The following is a 21,094-nucleotide window of genomic DNA, read 5'->3' as shown; positions in this document are numbered from 1 at the left end:
ACCCTGGGGTAGCTGAAAATGGCATAGTAAAGTCTAAAGGGACCCTGATACTAAAGACTAGATTCAAGTTTAAGTTATGCTTACATACTTCAAACTGACTTTCGTTTTCTAGGTTTCATTTTTGGGACAAAAGTCTTCCCTGAATGATGCTGCTTCCCAATTTCGAGCAAATCTTGCTGTTGCTTGGAGGGTACTAGTAAGCACAAGTATTTTCAGACAATTTAAATGTAGTTGCTTACATCAAGTAGAAAAAGGGAGAAAGGAGAGCTTCCTAGAGTGAGAAAAAGGACAAGGGAAGATAGAATGGAGCAATGTACACAGGTGGCTGGATATCTTAGCTACAGCAGACTACTCAGTTCAAAGAACCTAATGACTTTTATTGTTGTTCCTCAGGAGCCTCTGGCATTATCCTCCATGGCCATCCTAAGCCATCCATCCCAGGAACCATCAGGGACAGCCTAGGAAGAGGCCATATGTCAATACAGATCAATGTTTTCTGCTTAATGTCCTTTTGGATTTAAAGTGGGAAAGACAAAACTTCAACTTAAGAATGTCTTTCTATTTCTTTTATGAAAAAAAAAAAAAAAGGCGGGTTGAAAAATAGCCAGGCATTGTGGCATATACTGATACTCTGGAGGGATGATAACAAGTTTAAATCTAGACTGGGCAACTTAGTGACTTGGTGAAACCCTGTCTCAAAATTAAACAGAAAAGGGCTAAGGATGTAGCTTTGTGTGAAGGCCCTGGGTTTTATCCCCAGAACTAAAAGTAAGCATGCAAGCAAGCAAGCAAGAAAGAAAGGGAAAACAGTCTTTTAGAAAGAAAGTCATCCCATGTAAATAAATTATAATGCATATCCACTAAGACCTTACCTAACTAAAGTCTATTTCTAGACACATAATACAACTGAGTCCATGCTTAGGATAGCACAGCATACACCTGTTTTTCCTACCAGTCCTCCAAAAGCAAAGGCCAGCTCTAGAAGTCCACTGGCCAGACGCTTACAGCTGGGATCCAGCGACAGCAGACACTGCCTTTCCTCTCCTGGTGCAATGCCTTCATAAACCAGGGAGAGAAGTCTCATGCCGATGGAGTGATGCATTGCTGTAGACTAAAACAAAGTCAACATGAAATGTCTAATGAGAGAAGATATTTAACCAAAACAATTTCATATCTCTCATAAATTAAAAATCCATTTAGCTAAGTTGAACAATTGCATTCCAACTTTTAGAACAATTTTTCATTTATATTGTTCACCATGTAGGCACAACTGGTTCCTGAAGTTTTTCATAAGGCTGTTCTAGAAATTTTCAATTGCCCTTTATTTCACTTTTATTTTATATTTACTTTCAAATTTATATTCCATATAATACCTACATGTCTAGCACAAATACTTCTGTAAGTCCTATTTCAACATGCTCTGTACATAAAAGATATTTAAAAAAGAATGTAAACATATAGACCATTTAGAATACTAAAGCTAACAGAAAGGTAAACAAATTGGTTACGGTTACCTGAGATGATGATAGATCATGTAAGAAGCCAGCTCTGTGAAGCTGTTTACAGGCTGATACAACAGATGCCACCTTGGTCCTCTCCAGGTGGGTATCAGGGCCATACAAGTCAACAGCACAGAGCTCCTCAACACTGGCCACGTATGAAAGACAGAAAGAAAACCAAGTGAATTCTAATCTTGTTATTAGGATACACTGTGGGCATTCTTATAAATTCAATGATTATATGGCACTCAAATTCATTATTAACACCACCCTGGAAAGCAAGCAATACCAGACAAGGCTTACCTGCACCAATCTAGCTATGGAAACCAAACATAGTGTTAACCACATGTGCCGATCACTTTAGGTGCAGGGAAGGCATTTTCTAAATACACAATTTCCAGACAAGGGATGGTATCATTTGCTCCATACTACCCACTGATGCAACCCTTCAGTGAGGGAGTGGGAACTATAGCAGCCATGCATGTGGCTGGTAGGAGTACTGTGATACACAAGGACCCAAAATTTCACAAGACAACACTAACCGAGCATGACTTGAGTGCCCACCTCTGTGCTGTTAAATTTTCTCTCAGGTGAGTTTCCAGGATGTCTTTGTACGGGGACTTCTTAAGTGCTTTCATTAGGTTCACACAAACACTGGGAAGGTGGTCCATAACCTGGACATCACCAACATTGAAACCTATGTTCACAGGCTCACACACGGTTTTCACCAAGAGTTTCATAAGGTTTGTGTTACACAAATCCTTCTCCAGGAGCTGTGAAAGATGGTATGAATAAAAATACTTCCATCAGCCAGCAGCTATATGTTCATTATGGTGTGAGGTCTATGAGGTTGGGAATTTTTACATGACTAGGGATGAGATTAATAAGCTTTCTCTGTAAGGGACTGGAGAGTAAACACGTTTGGCTTTGTGAGCCATACAGCCTCAGCTGCAACTCCTTACCCCATCCTAATGTGAAAGCAGCACGGACAACAGAAGGACACAGTGGCACAGCCGTGTTCTGGTGAAACTTTATGACAGCAGGGAGCAAGTGGGGTTTTGCCTACAAACCAGTTTTTCAGTCCCTGTATTAAGGCATTGCTATATCTCAAGGGCCTAGAGCATAGCCTGGCATCCAGCAGACTCTTAGTATATTCCCTGGATGGATTGACTCAAGCTTATTTATACAGTAAGCCTCACAGATACATTTACAAATATTTACTAAGGTGTTCTTCCTAAAGCAGACCATGATATCAAACATACCATTCAATAAAATATTTAAAAAGACTATTTTATTTACAAAATAAAAATCTGAAGGGCATGCAATTTTATTTTGTTATAAGTTGAGTATCCTTTATCTGAAATACTTGGGACTAGAAGTATTTCAGGTTTCATAGGCTACCAATTAAGCATCCCTAATCTGAATATCTGAAATCCAAAATATTCCAAATCTGAAACATTTTGAATACATTAAGCTCTAACAGTTTCAGATTTTTGAGCATTCTGGGTTTTCAGACTAAGGATGCTTAACATGCATTTTCAAGAACAGACTGTATAAGAACAGTTACTAACAATGTATTCTATGCTTGAAAATTGCTATGAGAGTAGATTTTAAAACTCTCTTACTATAAAATGGTACATATATGAAGTAATAGTTATATTAATTTACTGGACTGCCATTGTACTATGTATTCGTATATCAAAATATGTTGTACACTACAAATATAAACAATTTTTATTTTTCAATTGAAATAAGAATAGATAACTCTTCTGGTAACAGAAACTTATAAGTTTCATTGGAATGAGCCAAAGGCACTTCTGACAGAACTTTTCAAAGCATTTTTCTAGTATGAAATACTGACCTCAAATTAAGAGAGCAGCAAGAGACCTTACCTTCCATCCTTCTGGGGAGGTGTTGAGCACGGTTGTAATAAATTCCATAATCCGGACCACAACTGTGCATTTACTGTAGTTGTACCTTTCCTCCTCATGTGGGCTGGGTTGGCTACCTGTTGCCCCAGTGCCAAAGCACTTTTCTGCTGCTGTAGTATCATTCATAGCAATGCTTTCTAAAAAGAAGGCCACTGATTTCCAAAGGGAAGAATGTGCTCTGGTACCTAGAAATAATTACACTGAAATATTAATACATGCTTCTTTCTAACGCCACTAAAACTAACGTTAAGATTCCTTCTTTAAATTTAGGTATGATATATTTTCAATCAAAACTCAAAAGTTTTTCGAAAGAAAATATAATTTAAATAAAAACAGAAAAAAATAGCAGCTATTTATACTTTGGGTTTTCCATAAAAGAGAAATCATGTTATATTTACACTTGTATGTCTGATTTATTTCACTTAACATTATGGTCTCAAGGTATCCATTTTCCTATGAGTGCCTCAAATTTATCCTTTTTTATGACAGAAGTTCTAGAGATGAAGGAAAGGGGGAAGGAGGGAGAGAAACGGGAAGTAAAAAGAATTAAGATGTGTTATGTACATGTTCCAATTCCCCACAATAAATGTAATCACTATGTACTGCAAACGTGTACTAATACAAAAATCTTTAAAAGAGCACCTAATTCTCGCTTCAATTTTTTTTTGGAGACAGGTCTTGCTGATAAAATGAAGTAATGATACATTGATGTGTTTATACTACTTCATATGAAGTTATATAGAGAGAAAATAAGACCAGAAAAATATATTTTTAACACTGTGGGCCGGGGATTTAGCTCAGTAGTTCCACTGCCTGCCTGGCCACACGCAAGGTCCTGAGTTCGATCCCCAGTACCAAAAAAAAAAAAAAGCAAAACACTGTCATACATATTCTAAATACCCCTCCCCTTTCTTTCTTTTTTATTTTTTGGTACCAGGGATCGAACTCAGGACCTTGCGCTTGTGAGGCAGGTTGGAGCCATTAAGCTAAATCCCCAGCTCCCTTTTCATTTTTTTGAGGCAGCATCTTGGTAATGTTCCAGGATGGCCTCAATCTTGCAGTGATCCTCCTGCCTCAGCCTTCCAGTGCTGAGAATACAGGCATGTGCCACTGCACCCAGCTCACTTCAGTTTTCAAAATCACAATCCCAAAATACAATCCAAACAGAATCCAACTTTAAGCTAATATGATAACAATACATCTAAACAAGGTTAGGACTTGATATTCAAACAGTAATTGTAAGAATATAAATTAATATAACTATTTAAAAGGGCAAACTGGCAATTTACACCAAAATCTTTGAAAAATATGCATGCCAATCTCTATGAAATATTTTTACATAACTATGCTTTGATCCACTGAAATTTTAATCTAATAAAATAATGGCAAAGTTGCAAAAACATGTTTGTAAGAATTTTCATTTTATCATCCTTTTTATTAACAAAAAAACCAAAAACAACTTATATGTCACTTCTTGTTAGGGTTTCTATCTAGATGTCCCCCAAAGCCTCATGTGCTCATAGGTAAGGCTTTTGGAAGGTGACTGGATCGTGGGGGTGAAATTCATCTGTGGATTGGAGCACTGAGAGTTTATAGCTATGATTTGGAAGGTAAAGCCTGGTTGGAGGAGGTGGGCCATGGGGGCTGTCTCCTGGAAGGATCTGTCTCCCTCCCACCTCCCTAGACCTCTAGCTCTCTCTCTGCTTCCTGATGCCATGCCATGATCTCTCTCTCCTCTGCCATGCCATCATGCTGCCTTGCCATGGAGCCAGCCTACTATAGACTGTGGGCCAAAATAAACCTTTTCCCCTTTAAGTTGTGGGTACTGGGCATTGTATCTCAGCTACGAGAAAGTAATTAAATACCTCTTATGAATCTCAATGTAATTTATTACCCCAGAGTGTAAAGACTTTCAGAGTCCTAGGCAAAGGGACAATATACACATCTAAGTGATGAGCAACGGTAATGACTAAGAAATCCTCTTACAAGTCTAAAGCCTTCCAATTCTTTGTTTTCAACAAAATTTAAAGAAAGTTAAACAACTTTTCAATGGAGAACATAAAGTAATTTTAATGACAGATCACTATATAGTCATTCAAAGAACAGAGAGGCCATATATTAAAAATTACATTCTCAAACATTCAAAGTCCTTCAATCCAACATATTATCAGACTGTAAGTCATGTACATTCCAACCACAGATCTGTTAAATGTGAAAAAATATGCATTTTTAGAATTATTCAAAGATAGCATTTATTTACATGAAGGAGGTTTTTCCTAGGACAGCCATGTACTGCATGACAACAATTTGGTCAGCAACATAACGCATAATGATGATTGCCCCATAAAATTAAATCAACTAGTGATGAGGTGGTTGTCTTTGTGTAAATATAGTCTATCTTTGCACAAAGACAAAATTGCTTAATTACTCATTTCTCAGGACACATCTCCATCATTAAGCAACATATGACTGGATAAACAAAAGTGGAATTCTACTAAAATTCCTTTCTTGTTGATGTATATTAGTATTATAGAAAAATGAGGTTCATGATAGTACACTGGCATATACACATAAATATTTTGGTTATTTTCATCCCAGTTGCCCTATTCCCTTTTCTCTTTCCTCCCTCAATGCCCCTCCCCATCACTACAAGACTACCATCTTGGTTCCTATCCTTTTTGTATTATTTTTGTATTTATTTTTAGATTTCTTATATAAGACAAAACACATACTTTTTTTTGGGTACCAGGAATCGAACACAGGACCTTGCACTTTTGAGGCAGGGACAGTGCCACTGAGCTAAATCCCCGGCCCAAAAATACACTTTTTAACTTTCTTTTTTGTTGTTGTTTTTTGAGACAGGGTCTCGCTATGTACTTCAGGCTGGTCTTGAACTCAATATGTAGCCCAGGCTGGCCTCAAACTCATGACAATCCTCCTGCCTCAGCCATCCAAATGCTGGGTTTACAGGCATGTGCTACCTCGCCTGGCAATTTTTAACTTTCTTTTTCTTTGTTTAAATTGTATTTACTTAGAAGTATTCACAATGTCAGCAAAACAACTGCAACTTTGTTTTGCAATTACATAGTATTCAGTTAACAAGAATTATTTCATATAAGCTGCATCAGAAACAAACGAAGATGAAAAACTACCATTCTTATACATAACTAATTTGTGCTGTGCATCAGAAAGAACCTACTTTAAATTTCCTTGTCAATGTACAACCCCCATACTGTACCAGGCAAGGTTAGTGGCCGCTGAAAATACCACTGGGACAGAGCTATCTAAAGACATGTTCGGTAGTATGTTAACTATACAAAAAAAGACACGGTACAGTTTAAAAACAAATTTTACACAGCCTTACATTTCAATTTTTTCTTGAAAAGGAATGAGCTGTTTACAAGGGGGTTAAATACTTTATAGACAAAAAAACTGTGCTGGAGCTAACTTACTCATCATCATCATCTTCCTCATCTTCATATTCCTTCTTTTTCTACCCTTGACAACTTCCTGGTTTTTTTTGTTATATCAGGTTTTCCTTTAGCTTATTAGGCAGTGATACCCTTTTCATACTTTTCCTTCAGCTTGGCAGCCTTCTTCTCATAAAGCTGCTTCTCATCTGTGGCAGTATTATTCCACATTTCTCCCAGTTTCTTTGCAACATCACTAGTGGAGAGGCCAGGATGTTCTTGATTTTTGAGCAATATTTGGAACAGAACAAGAAGGTCAAAGGAGGCCTCTTGGCTGCATTAGGATCCTTGAACTTCTTTTTTTGTTTCCCCTTTAGGAGGGATACAGGTTTTCATTTCTCTTTCATAATGGGCCTTGTCTGTCTTTGCCATGTCTTCAAATTTTCCTTTCTCTTGTAGCAGACATGGTCTTCCATCCTTCTGAGCACTTCTTAGAAAACTCTGAGAAATTAACAGAAGCATCTAGGTGCTTTCTGTGCTCCGCTTGGCAAGTTTGCACAAAGAAGGGATACAATGACTGCCTCTTGGCTGCTTAGGATCTCCTTTGCCCACGTTTCCTTGTTTTCCTCAGTGAAGCACAGAGCCCTTGTCCCAGCGCTGTCTCTATGGAGCTCAATGTATTGCCAATTTTTAACTTTCTGAGACTGGCTAATTTCACTTAACATTGTGCTCTCCAGTTGCATCCATTTTCTTGCAAATGACATGATTTCATTTGTCTTTATGGCTATATTCTATTGTGTATATATACCATGTTTTTTTTATCCATTCATCTATTGATGGGCATGTAGGCTGTTCCCATACCTTGTGAATTGTACCACTATAAATAGGAGTATGTGTATATCACTGTCAAGGTTTAGATCAAGAATGTCAACCAGAGGCCTCATGTGGTGAGAGGTGGGGCTTTTGGAAGGTGATTGGATCATGCGAGCTCTGTACTCAACAGTGGATTATCCATTAATAAGGTCAGCAGCTGAGTTTGTTAGGATGTAGGGCCTAGTTAGATGTGGGTCACTGGGGGTGAGACTTGGAAAAGCATATCTCCCTCTCTGGCTCCTCCCTTCTGTTTCCTAATCACCATGACATGAACAGCTTTCCTCTATAATTCCCCCCTGCCATGCAGCCAGCCAACCGTGGACTATAACTGTGATCCAAAATAAACCTCTCCTCCTTTAAGTTGTGGCTGAAGGGCATTTTGTCCCAGTGATAAAAAAAAAAAGTATCCAAGATAATTACTGTAATATGCTCTTTAATTCCTTTAGGAATATACCAAGGAGTGGTATAGCTGGATCAAATTGTGTATCTATTTTTAGTTCTTCGAGGAATCTTCATACTGATTTCCATAGTGGTTGTATAGTTTATATTGCACAGAGTAGGTGGAGTCCTTTTCCATCCACACCAGTATTTTTTTTGTTTTGTTTTATATTCTTGATGACAGTTACTCTGACTGCAGTGAGATGGAATGTCACTGTAGCTTTTATTTGTATTTCCCTAATCTCTAAATATGGGGGGGGTGTTTATATACTTATTGGACGCTTATACATCATCTTCTGAGATGTGTCTATTTAATTCACTTCCCCAAACATTCAGCAGTAAATCCACTGGGTCCTGTGGTTTTCTTTGTTGGGAGAGTTATTATATTTATCTTTTTGCTTGTTATTGACCTGTTTAGACGTTTTTACATCTTGGTTCACTTCTAGTAGGTCATGTTCCTATGAGTCTAGGAATTTATTCATTTCTTCTAGTCTTCAGTTTATTGGGATATAAGTTTTCAAAACAGTTTATAATAATTATGCAGATTTCAGTGGTGTCTGTTATGATTTGTGATTTTACCTGTTTGATTATTTTTTTCTTTTTGAGACAGGTTCTCACAATTCCAGGTTGGCTTTGAACTTACTATGTAGCCTAGCCTAGCCTTGAACTCACAGCAATCCTACTGCCTCAGCCTCCGGAGAGCTGGGATCACAGGCATGTGCCACCACGCCCGGCTTCTAATTTTATTAATTTGGGTCTTCTCTATCTTTCTTCTAGTAAATTTGTCTAAGGCTTTATCATTCTTGATATGGTTTCAAGGTACTAACTCTAATTCATTGATCCTTTCTATTGTTCTTTGAGTCTCTATTTGATTTATTTCTGCTCGAATTTTTATTATTTCTTTCTTTCTCCTGGACTTGGGTTTGGTTTGTTGTTGTTATTTTAGGACCTTGAAAGGCATTATTAGATTATTTGAGATTGCTCTCTGTTCTTTTTTTTTTGGTACAGGGATCGAACTTGGGTCCTTGCGCTTGCAAGGCAGGCAGCGTGCTCTCTGTTCTCTGATGTAAGCAGTTGTGGCTATAAAAATCCTTCTCACAACTGCTTTCATTGTCCTCTATAGATTCTGACATGTGTCTCCAACATGATTTCACTCTAAGAATTTTAAAATTTATCACTTGATATCTTATCTTCAAGACCTACTGATCATCCAGCAGTTTATTATACATTCTTTGTGTAGTTCCAGTGCTTTCTTTTGCTAATTTTTTTTAGCTTTATCACACTGTGAACTGAAAGAACGCATAAAGTTATTTCAATTTTTTTTTCTTTTTAAAGGTTTGTTCCATGGCCTAAACTATGGTATATTTTGAAAAATGTTTCTTAGGCTGCTAAAAAGAATGTGTATCTTGTTCTATTGGATGGAACACTCTATAGATATCTGTTAGACCCACTGAATCACTTCAGTGAATAGGGTTCTATGCCATCAGCTTGTACTTCCACACGCTCCTCTATGCTGATGATTCTCAAATTTGTTCTTTTAGCCTTGCCTAAGAGCTCTTGGATAATCTTTTTGTTGTTTCTTTTTTTTCCATTATTACTGTCTGAATGTTCTAGGGCCCCTGTCTTCACATCCTGATATCCTTTCTTCTGATTCATCTTGCCTATTGCTGAGACTTTCAATTGAGTTTTTTTTGATGGAGGATTTCATTTCCAGGATTTGTTTGGTTCTTTTTCAGAACCTCTATTCTTTGCTGAAGTGAGCTTTCATATCTTGTATTATCTTTAATTCAGTCATTTACAGTACTGCCTCAGTTCACGAGCTTAATTTGTTCCTAGATTCTTGTCTGGAACCAAATTAATCACGAAGAACCAAATCAAATTTGTCCATAAGATTCATTGTAAATAAGGCGAATCTATTCCAAACCACATGTATACATTTTTTTAACCACAAAAATATGAAACAGAGTGTGGGTAAAGAAAAAAAAAAAGATTTTAATGATAGTATTTATATAAAAGAATAGGAGAGGGAAAGATGGAAGAGAAGGGATGGGAATAAGGAAACAACTGGAAAGTGAGACAAGATATAGGTAGACTGAATCCAATTAAATAGCAAAAATATAAAATTCAAAAATCCTTTGAAAAACTCTATGAGAAAACACTTAATATGGGAAAATCTAACAAAATAAGGTAAGACACTACTGAAGGAAAAGCCATAATTAACATTCACACATATTTTTTTTTTTTGGTACTGGGGATCAAACTCAGGACCCTTGTGCTTTCGAGGCAGGTGGCGGCACCACTGAGCTAAATCCCTGGCCCACATTCATACATATTTGAACACATACAAAAACTAAAAACAGAAAAACAATACAGTTCTGATATTCCTTTTTATGGGGCTATGTATACTGGAGACATTTAATTCTCCAAGATTTCTATTATCAGATGCCACCAGTTAAAAGGATGAATGAGATTTTTTTTTTTAAATCCAGAGTTCTTTTTATCTGCTTCTGTCCCAGCAGGGAAAGCTGCTTAGAGCAGGCTGGAAGGTAAGCTCTGCCTCTCAATGGTTACTGAAGAGTATCCTGGCTGGTAAGCCAGTGGTGAGATTGGCCCCACTCACTGACTCAGTCTCCTTGGTACCTGGGATTGAGGATGCCAGAAACGCTGGATGACTCACCGCGTCTCTCACAGGTATAGTCCTTGGGAAGTTCAGGCTGGGGGTCAACCCTATGCAATTTACCAGATCCTGCTCTTAGAGGATTGGTCAGTCAGTGCCTGCATGTGATTCGGTTCACTTTGAAAGGGAGATGGGGTGCAGAGTGTACATCTGAGAGGGAAGCCATAGGCGCCCAGCCTTCTGCTGGGTTCTACAGTGCCACTCTCAGACTCACTCCTTCCCTCTGCAAAAGGCTGAACCTCATGGTGTCTCGAAGTTCAAACCACCACTGTTTTCTACTTCCTGGTCCCTTACTTTTGGGTGTTTCCCTCTCTCTGGTTGAATGTACCCACCATCTGTCAGGTTTTGCACCATCTGGCTGTCCCCTTAAAACTTTCCTAGTCTGGAATTGAGTCTCCCACAAATCAGGAATGAGGGTACTTCCCCCAGTGCCATGATTTGAACTTTTCTATGTCATAGTATTCTCCTGGGACCAAGTTAACTATTAAGGTGGGTGCCACTGCATCCCTCAAAAGGAAGAATTGCTGTAACTAGAGATATTTTAAAATCCAGTTATTGTGATTGGAGTCCTTAGCTCTCCTGTGCCACTTACAGAGGCAGAGGAACCCCTCTTTGGATGGTGTCCCACCCTGTTCTGTTTATGTCCATCTCCTACTTATTCTGAGACAGAGGGAGGGGTTGCTTATCAAATGGCTTGTGGACCTGACACTATCTAAATCTGGATGATAATGCTGGGAATTATCACTCCTGTTCCTCTTCACATGGGTGAACTCAGTTCTTTCTACTTAGGGTATGTCATCTTTGTCCAGTAACAAAGTCTACACTCACAAGAATATGCTAGTTTTTCTCTTACCACTCTGTGGGAGAGGAAGTTTCCCTTCCCCACTGAGCAGTATTTTGTTCAGTGCCAGGCATGTAGCTTTAGTTACTTGTCTTTCTAAATATCAGAATTTTTGGGTTTGCCCAAAGCTTGCAAGCTTGCAAGCTCAAACTGTAATACAGTGCTTTCCTATAGCTGCCTTATTTCCTCACAGAGGCACATACCTGATGTTTTAGTGAGATTCCCAGAGCAGCTTGTGGGTGCTGCTTGCTTCTAGTCCATTTTCTAGCTCTCTAATTTTACTTTTTGTGTGTAAAAATAACTTATCAAAATTATTATATTTATGTTGCTTTGGTTATACAAAAATGTAGTAACATAGAAGAAATCTTTAAACATGCAGATCCGTTTTTGCAAAGACCTAGGTAGGGTTAAAGTAAAATCTGAAGCATAAAAACATAATACTTTAGGATAAAATAGTGTGAGAGATATGGCATGATAATATTAACTCAGGGACTGCAAAATTTCCAATAAAGAAACTGCATTTTAAAGCTGATGGTATTGAATATAAAACTATTATAATACTGAGGGGTAATGAATTCATTCTCTTCATGTAATGCTAACAGTTTTATTTAAAAATGTTAACATTTACAACACACCAGAAATTACAACTTTTTCAATTATTTAAAGTTATGGGAAAACTTTACATTGTCAATTTTAGAGTGAAAGAAGGTTTTTAATGTTTTCTTCCTCCAATGGGGTAAATAAAAAAAAGTTTAAAGACTACAGTACATATAGTATATATATGTAGTATATAATTTAGTGATATATGGTCATTAAAACTAGATGAAGCTATGTATACTGACAGAGAAAGAGGTTCAAGATGTTCAGTTTATTTTTAGAAAGTAAATTACAGTAAAGAATTTACAATGATTACATAACATGGCCAGGGATTTAGCTCAGTGGTTTCGACACCTGCTGCGCAAGCGCAAGGACCTGAGTTCAATCCCCAGTACCAAAAAAAACAAAAAAAAACAAAAAAAAAATTACATAACATACAAAATTATCATATGTATATATTTTCTTGTTTTTATGCAAGCATGCATTATAAAAATGAGAAAATTTTATGTATTATAAAATGAGAAAGTATAATCTATAATAATTGTACATGTACAGAAAAAGTTTAGAACAATAAACACTGAACTATTCTTAGTTTTTAATCACTAGGGAATGTGATTTGGGGAGAACATTTTGCATATTCTCCTTCCTATACTTTTTCTTGTATAGTGGAGGCTTCACACAGGTTTGTGTATGCTCCATCCTCAAGTGGAAAAATAAGATTGTCTTAGTCTCTTTCTCTCACAAACTCCCATGATACAGATGTCATCTCTGAGAGGGTTAAAGAAAGAATGACAGAATCTTTTTGTAAAATACCACCACTGCCAAGCACTAGAATGGATGTCCCAAGTTAAAAATCATTTAAATAATAGGACATACTCCAAGTGGGAAGTCTGATTCTGCCCATGAGAAAAAGGATTTTCAAGAACCCTGGTAGGAAAATGCAAAGCAGAGGATACATCTTCCATTTGTGTGCTCCAGGTGCTCAATCCGCCAGAACCACCTACTGCCCTCAGGAGTTCCCATGAGGTCACTAGAAGGGCAGAGATGCCCACCTCCTTTTTCCCAGCATAAGCTAAGGCACACAAAGTCTGCCATCTTGGACACCGACCTCTGCAAACAGCACCATTATTATCATACTATGATACAAAAGCTGAAGATGTGCGGAAAAAAAAGATACTGCTGTACACTAAAAACTTGGAATAACATCCCAAGGCCTCTTGTCATAAAGAACATCAAGGTGCTACATCAAATGAAACCCTCCAAGAGGTATTTTACTAAAAGGTCATCAAAAACTTGTGAACAAGTCTTTAAAATGGCAGTAAAGGACTGGGGATGTAGCTTAGTAGTAAAGCACTTGCCTACCATGCTAAAGGTCCTGGGTTCAACCCCAAGCACAACCAAAAAAATACCCAAACAAATGAAAAACTAAAACAGTAGGAAAAGTGCTGGGGATATAGCTTAATGGTAGATTGCTTGCCTAGCATGTATGAGTCCCTGAGTTTGATTCCTAGTACCACAAAATTAAAAAAAAAAAAAGAAGGAAATGCAGGTTTTACACAGGTTTGTATAAGCTCCATTTTGTCATCCAAGTTACAATCCTCACTGTAACATTAAATGACACTCTGATTTGGGTAAGTGTCCCCCAAGGGCCCATATGAAAAGTCTTAGTCACCAATCTTTGGCACTACCAGGAAGTAGTGGAACCTTTCCGTAGTGTAATGGGAGAAAGTTTATTAGAGGCATGACCTTGAAGGAGATAACTGCAACCCCAGCTCCTTCCTCTCATTCTCTTTGCTCCCTGGATGCCATGAGGTGAGCAGCATACTCTGTCACGTGCTTTCACTATGATGTGCTGCCTCCCCAGGGGACCAAGAGCAACAGGGCCAACCAAGCACAGGCTGAAACCTCCAAAACTATGAGCCAAAATAAACCTTCTATAGTTTTATGTTGATTACCTTGGGCATTTTGTCACAGTAACAGAAAATTAACTACCATAAATGAGAATGCCAGTAAACTCTTTCTGCAGCACTAAGTAACCAGTGAATGTTATTAATGTCATTACTGTCATTTTGACAAACAGTGAACTCTCTATCCAGGATGACTCTTAAATATAACAGGCAATGGTTCTTAAGGGTGAATTTTACCTACCCAGGACCTCGTGTGCATCTACAGTCTTCTCTTCAATGAATGTGTTGTAGCACTCCAGTGCTGCCAGAAGCAGGTCCAGCCACTGCAGGGCTGCTCGAAGGCTGAAAGGCCCTTGCAAGTGGAAGAGGGTTGGCTGAGCAAGGATCCCTGAAAGCCGATCACAGCTGCTGCCTCCCCCCTCAAATGTGTTTATGAGAAAAGAAATATCTTCTTTCTTAATGATATCTCTCAACCATAAAGAAGGGGATTTGTTGCCTTAAAAAGAAACAAAATTAAAACATACATATTTTAAATAACTTCCATACAATTAATTTTCTTTGATTCAACTGTTGTGCCTAATTAAAAGTTCAAAATAATATGGGATAATCTTTACTATAGTACTGAAAACTTGTTCCACTGTAGTTACCACTGAAACAGTAACTCCACCAAAACCATTCTCCTCATTGCCCTGAGTTCGAGGTCAGTCTGGATTACACAGTGAATTCAAGGCCAGCCTAAACTACATAGCAAGACCTTGTCTCAAAAAAACAAAACAAAACAAAACAAAAAAACCACTCTCCTTGACTTCTATGTAGAGACAAGACCTCACTCTCTAGTTCGGGCTGGCCTTGAACTCACTATGGAGCCCAGGATGCTCTCAAACTTATGTCAAATCTCCCTGTTTCAGCCTCCCACGTGCTGGGATTATAGGCATGCACCACCTGGCCTGGCTCTTTAATTTCTTTAGACATTACAAAAGTAGATGGACATAACATGAAATAGCATTTAAAAAATATTTCCTTTTCAATATTAAATTCTTCTAAATGAAAAAAAATAGTTTGTATTGCTCCAAAATCTGTAGCTCTGAAAAGGTTAAATCATTCTGCCTCTATCAAAGTTAGAGAAGAAACCAAAACAATAAACAATGTGATGTATAAAGAAAAAAATATTTTCAGTATTAAGAGGAGAAAATAGGACTGGGTATAGCTCAGTGGTAGAGAACTTGCCTAACATGCCTAAGACCCTGGGTTCAATTTCCAGCACCACAAAAAAGAAAAAAATAAATAAAATTTTAAGAATAGGACATATTCCATTACTTTCACTAAGAAAAGCTAAAGAAAACATTGAGTGGAAAACAGTAAGTGCTAGCAATGGTGAAAGAGAAAGCATCAGAAGAAAGGAGACAGGCAGATCAAGACAGCAGGATAAGGGAACCTGGGCAAGAAGAGACACAGGTCCAGGTTACAGAAAAGCACACTCCAGCTCTCCCTCTCAGCCTCCTGCCACTTTATCATCTGTTTTGCACAGCACATTCATGCTGACTCTGGGTCTCAGCATTTAGAAAGCACCAGGAAGCCATGCCTCCCCAAGAGCCTGGCACATGGTAGGGACAACAGCTTACTAATCCAGGTGTTCACGTGCCCAAAAGCCCCACTACACAAAGACCTAAAGAGATGCCTAACATAATTCCTTATAAGCTAGTCGAGGAAAAGACACCAAAGAAGGAGAAAAGCAGGTATATTTTGGTAGGCCACAGAAGAGATATGACAAGGAAAGCTCATTAATTTTATATGAATTATATGTTGGCAGAAGGCCATAGCTCATCTACTACTTGGCATTTGGCTTAACAAAAACAATTCTGAGACAGCACCCTATTTATTTAGTTCAAAATATACAAGGTCCTTCTCTCACCATGTACTAAACTAAAATCAAAATGGATCAAAGAACTAAATGTTAGACCAGAAACAGCCTGCTGGATGACAAATATGTAAAACTCTTGAAGTTATAAGCATAGGCAAGAACTTTCTGAACAGAACCCCAGTTGCATATGGAGTCATATCAAATTAAAAAGCTTCTTCAAAGCAAAAGAAACAACAAATGAAGTGAAAAGACAAATGCAGAACAGGAAAAAATTTTGCCAGCAATACTTCAGACAAAAGACTCATGTCTCGAATATATAAACAACTCAAAAAAAAAAAAATTAGACCCCCCCCACCACAGTAAAAGACCCATTAAAAATAGGCAAGTGAAATGAATAGACACTTTGCAGAAGAAGTACAAATGGTCAATAAATACATGAAGAAATGCTGACCACCACTAGCTATTAGGGAATGCAAATTAAAACAAAACTGAGATTCCATATTTCCTCTGAAAGAATGGCTATCATCAAGAAATTGAATAGTAACAAATGCTGGAGAGCCTGGGGAGGGGGGGAGGAACCCTTCTATACTGATGGTGGGAATGTAATCTAGTACAACCACTATGGAAATTAGTATGGAGAATCCTCAAAACACTGAAACTAAGAAATTCCATTCGACTCAGCTATTCATTCCTCTTCTAGGTATCTTCTCGAAAGAGTTAAAGACATCATATTACAGTAATATATGCATATCCATGTTTAAAGTAGCACAATAAATAATAGCTAGATCTTGGAAGCAGTCCATGTGTCCAAAAAAACATGATATTTACACATAATGGAGTACTTCTCTGCCATAAAGAAAGATAAACTCGAGTCATCTGTAGGAAAAAAGATGCATCTTGAGATCATAATGTTAAGTGAAATAAATCAGATACACAAGTTTAAATATCACATTGTTTCTCTTTAAAAAATAATAGGAAGTAGGGAGATAGATCATTCACAAAGGAGAAACGGATCAGAGATGGAAGGGCAAGGAAAGATACAGAGGATGAAAAAAAGGAACTGGGATGTATTATGTACATATACCAACTCCACACAAGGAATGTAAACATTATGTACTGCAAATGTACAAAAAAAAAAAAAGAAAGAAAGAAGATCAAGAAATGAGGGAGGGAAGGGAAAAAGAATGAAAAGAGAATTAAGATGTGTTATGTACACATACCAACTTCCCACAAGGAATGTAAACATTATGTACTGTAATAATAAACTAAAATTTAAAAATATAAAGTGGCTCCCAAGCATTAAAAACAAAACAAGGTTCCTATTGTAGGCAACTGAGGAGCAACAGAAGCATCAAATGCCAGTGACACTGGTGCCCTCTGCTGGTTCAATCTTCACTGACTGACTTTACAGGGCTGCGAGAATGACATAACAAATTAAAAAACCTCTGTAAACTAAAAGTAGTAAGCAAATTTAAAATACAAATAACATTATTTAGCAATTCTCTAAATTAAACATACACATACATTTCATTTATATAAAATAATATAGTAGAAGAATTTGTATTATGAATTTATATTATATAATTACACAGAATGTACAGTATGAACACAGTTAAATATATTTATGCATAGTATTAGTATATATCATATAAAGTATAGTGCATGAAATACACAGTATAAACATCAGAACATATCCCAGAGTAGAACAAAATTTAGAATCTTTCTGAGTAACCCTAACTTCACCCCACATTCTGCCAAGCACTTAGTACCTTTCCTGATCAAAGGCATGTGCCACATCCAACTGTCTGCCTAGTGTATGGAAGCAGGGTCTGTCTAGCTCTGTCCTGGGAAACAGCTTCCTTACTGCAAAGCTATTAATCCCTAGTTCAGACTTAAGTGGAAAAAACATAAAATACATTTGTTCCTGACTAATTCAGTCATTATTTCAAGCATATAAGTATAGTTGAATGGTTTAATAAGAAATTCCTGAAAAATATAGTTCATTGCTTTTCTTTACTTTCACAATGACCTGGGATCATTCAGACTTAAGATTAGGGCAATTTCTTATTAGCTAAATACTGAAACAGAACTGTATTATTTCAATAAATTAGTATTTTGTGTCTTAGTTGAATACTGTGTTAACTGCAATGGTCACTCAACTCTTCTTTTTTTTTTTTTTTTGAGACAGGGTCTCCCTATGTAGTTCAGGTTGTCCCTGAACTCACTATGTAGCCCAGGCTGGACTGGAACTTGCAGCAATTCTCCTGCCTCAGCCTCCCAAGTGCTGGGATCACAGGCATGTGCCACCATGCCTGCAACTCTTTTTTTTTTTAAATGGGGTAAAAAAATCAAAACTGTAGTGCAGCAAAAAAGATACTAGAAAATACTAAATTTATTTCTGTGCAATCTAACATCAAAATAATACTTTTTAGTCATAATGTGTCATCTGTCACACAAATCTGAAATGGTATTAGACTTTTTTTTGAATTTGTTAGAAATATTATCTGTAACACTTATTTAAATAATAGAAAGATGGTGGATGTTTGTTTTTTTTGGTCTTACCTCAAAAGCTTAATCCATACATGTCTTTCTTCTGATAAACAACTTCAGAATAGCCTTTATCATTAGAAAGGTCATGTTTTTAATAAGTTTGCATCTCTACACTAACTCATCATTTCTTAGGATGTATGAAACAACATACCTGGCAGTAAAGGAACAAACTTATAAAAAAGTTCTATGGACTTGTGTCGACATTCTGTTTGGGGCCTTCCACAGTGAGCTAAAAGCCACCTGACCAAATCCGATAAACATAATGATGCTGAAGGTGGGAATCCTCTGCACAGAAAAAACACAATGTCATTTATACATTCTCCAATATTCAACATTTAGGTATGCAAGAGTCCAGAAATTACAAACTCAATTTTGTCACACTGATATGTGTACAAACCTCATTAAAATTCATTTTAAAGTATTATCGTTAGAATGAAATCAAAACATTATAGGTTAAATGGGCCTTAAAAGCTGCTAAGCTTCATTTTACTTTTCATCTGAGAAAAATCTTTAAAATGTTTCTTTACAGACTAGCACCAACTATTTTCATGTTTTCTTTTCAATGTCTCTCAGAACAAATGAGAGCTTAGAGTCTAAAGCAGTGCTTCTCAAGGTGTAGGCCCTGGACCAGCTATACCAGCATCATCTAGTTAAAAGCAAGTTCTCTGGCCCTAGCCCAGTCTTGACGCAGGAATCCTGAGGCTGCAGCCAAACAGTACATGTTTTAACTACATACATAAAATAGAATAGAAATTAGTATAGGTAAAATAAAATGTTTTGAACTAATTTTCAATTTGTATCTATTACTCCAAGATCAAATAACTTGTACCTTAAGCACATTTTTAAACATAAAGCTTTTTATCTCCTCTGGAAAAGTGACTTTTCATACTTCCACACATTGTTTTGTTCATTTTTTTGTTCCACATATCCATCCCAATTGTCCTCTATCAGCTAAGAATTTGTTTTATATTGAGGAAAAAAAAATGGAAAGGGAAACAGTATGACCTACCTTGGTAAACGTCGTTTTTTTGCTTTGTTTAAAGAAGGATGTTTCTTTTCAATGATGCGCCTTAGGTGATCAATAGCATCACAGCACTGTTGAACTGTACCTGTTTTTCAGGATCAAAAAGATTCCAACGAAAATATATAGCTGATTATCACTAACAAAGTAGTATCATAATTTTTGTTGGGCTAATTTTCTACTTAAAAATGTAATTTTACTTAGTTTTAATATTATCTCATCCCTCAAAATAAAAAATTTAAATACACTGCACATCCAAAAACAAAAACAAAACCCAGATTTAAGACTGCAGCACAGAATGACACATGCCTGTTCACATGTATATACACAGAGCAATGCTACACTCCACTAGAACCTGCACCACCATCACTGTTGGGGGACAAAACGCAGCCTTACTGCACAGACTGGAGAAGAGAGAAACTTAGGCAATAAAAAAACCCCAGAGCCTGTGCACCTCAATTCAAGACTATTCTTATAGGGGTACAGGTTTCTTGACCTCCCCTTCTCCTAATGTAGGATAAACTATATTACAGTTTTAGAGTATAGCCACAATAGAAGGAAAACTAAACTAAGATGGTAAACTAACCTACAGAGGTCTAGAATTATTTAGAGAAGGAAGAAAGGATGCGTGGTGATCTATGCACCAAGAAAAAGGTTTTGCTTTTGATTTTAATGGTGCTGAGGATTGAATCCAGGGCCTGGCAAATGGCAATGATTTTGAAAAGAGTAAAGTTGCACTTGTAAGATAACAAAAATAAAATTTTTACTAGACCTATGGCTGTGTACTTAACAAAAATAACAAAATTAAAATTTAGGCTAAGCCAGAATAAAAATCTAGTCAATTTTTCCAGTAAAGGACTATCAGCATAAAGGATAATAGAGCTCAGCCTATCTTTTTAAAAATTAGAAATTCAAGGTCTAAGTAAGTGAAAGAAAAGTCCCGCCATCCATAACTATGTGACCAAATCCCTCACTGACATTCTGAGCCTGTGTCCCGACTATAGCAAGTGTTGGAACCAACAAAGATTTTTTAAAAGTCTAGCTCAAAAATTCTGTGAAGTTCCTACCAGCTTCTGGACAGAATTTAATTGTAAAGATTATCATTTTCACTCTCTTGGCTACTTTAGCACATTTCTGACTTAATGTCTTTTTTTTGGTACTGGGGATCGAACTCGGGTCCTTGCGCTTGAAAGGCAAGCGACGGAACCACTGAGCTAAATCCCCGGCCCAGTCCTTAATGTCTTTTTAATATTCCTTAATCATGACTGAAATAGGTTTATCACAATCTTATAGTGAAACCTACTTTATATTTCCTAAATTATCATAACCTCAGAGACATTGCCCACATTTCAGTGGTTACTATGCTCATATCTCTCCAGCTCTGTGAATCTGTACATTTTTATGTTTGTGTAGCCACAGTCACTGACTGGCTGCATTGGCCACCTGCCCTGGGCAGATCCCTCATCAACCAGCAGCCAAGATCTGTAGC

The 21,094-nt window shown here is 37.2% G+C and overlaps 1 protein-coding gene across 7 annotated transcripts in view; it reads right to left on the bottom strand.

The window, feature by feature from the left end:
• The window catches only part of Prkdc (protein kinase, DNA-activated, catalytic subunit), a 166,097-nt gene that overhangs the window by 101,820 nt on the left and 43,183 nt on the right, over nucleotides 1-21,094 (bottom strand). For all 7 annotated transcript variants that reach the window (XM_021249006.2, XM_021248991.2, XM_021248992.2 and 4 more), the window contains 7 exons: nucleotides 19,594-19,693; nucleotides 18,736-18,869; nucleotides 14,415-14,669; nucleotides 3,392-3,615; nucleotides 2,064-2,272; nucleotides 1,515-1,647; nucleotides 953-1,111 (listed from right to left, as the gene is read on the bottom strand). In XM_021249006.2, the coding sequence (XP_021104665.2) occupies nucleotides 953-1,111; nucleotides 1,515-1,647; nucleotides 2,064-2,272; nucleotides 3,392-3,615; nucleotides 14,415-14,669; nucleotides 18,736-18,869; nucleotides 19,594-19,693 (1,214 nt within the window). The remainder of the gene's footprint in view (nucleotides 1-952; nucleotides 1,112-1,514; nucleotides 1,648-2,063; nucleotides 2,273-3,391; nucleotides 3,616-14,414; nucleotides 14,670-18,735; nucleotides 18,870-19,593; nucleotides 19,694-21,094) is intronic.

The sequence above is a fragment of the Heterocephalus glaber genome, unplaced genomic scaffold (genome assembly GCF_053883595.1).
Source record: "Heterocephalus glaber isolate CG9 unplaced genomic scaffold, H.glaber_assembly_v1.0 deba00000281, whole genome shotgun sequence".
In the NCBI taxonomy this organism is placed as follows: domain Eukaryota; kingdom Metazoa; phylum Chordata; class Mammalia; order Rodentia; family Bathyergidae; genus Heterocephalus; species Heterocephalus glaber.
This window is presented reverse-complemented; position numbering and strand designations above follow the sequence as displayed.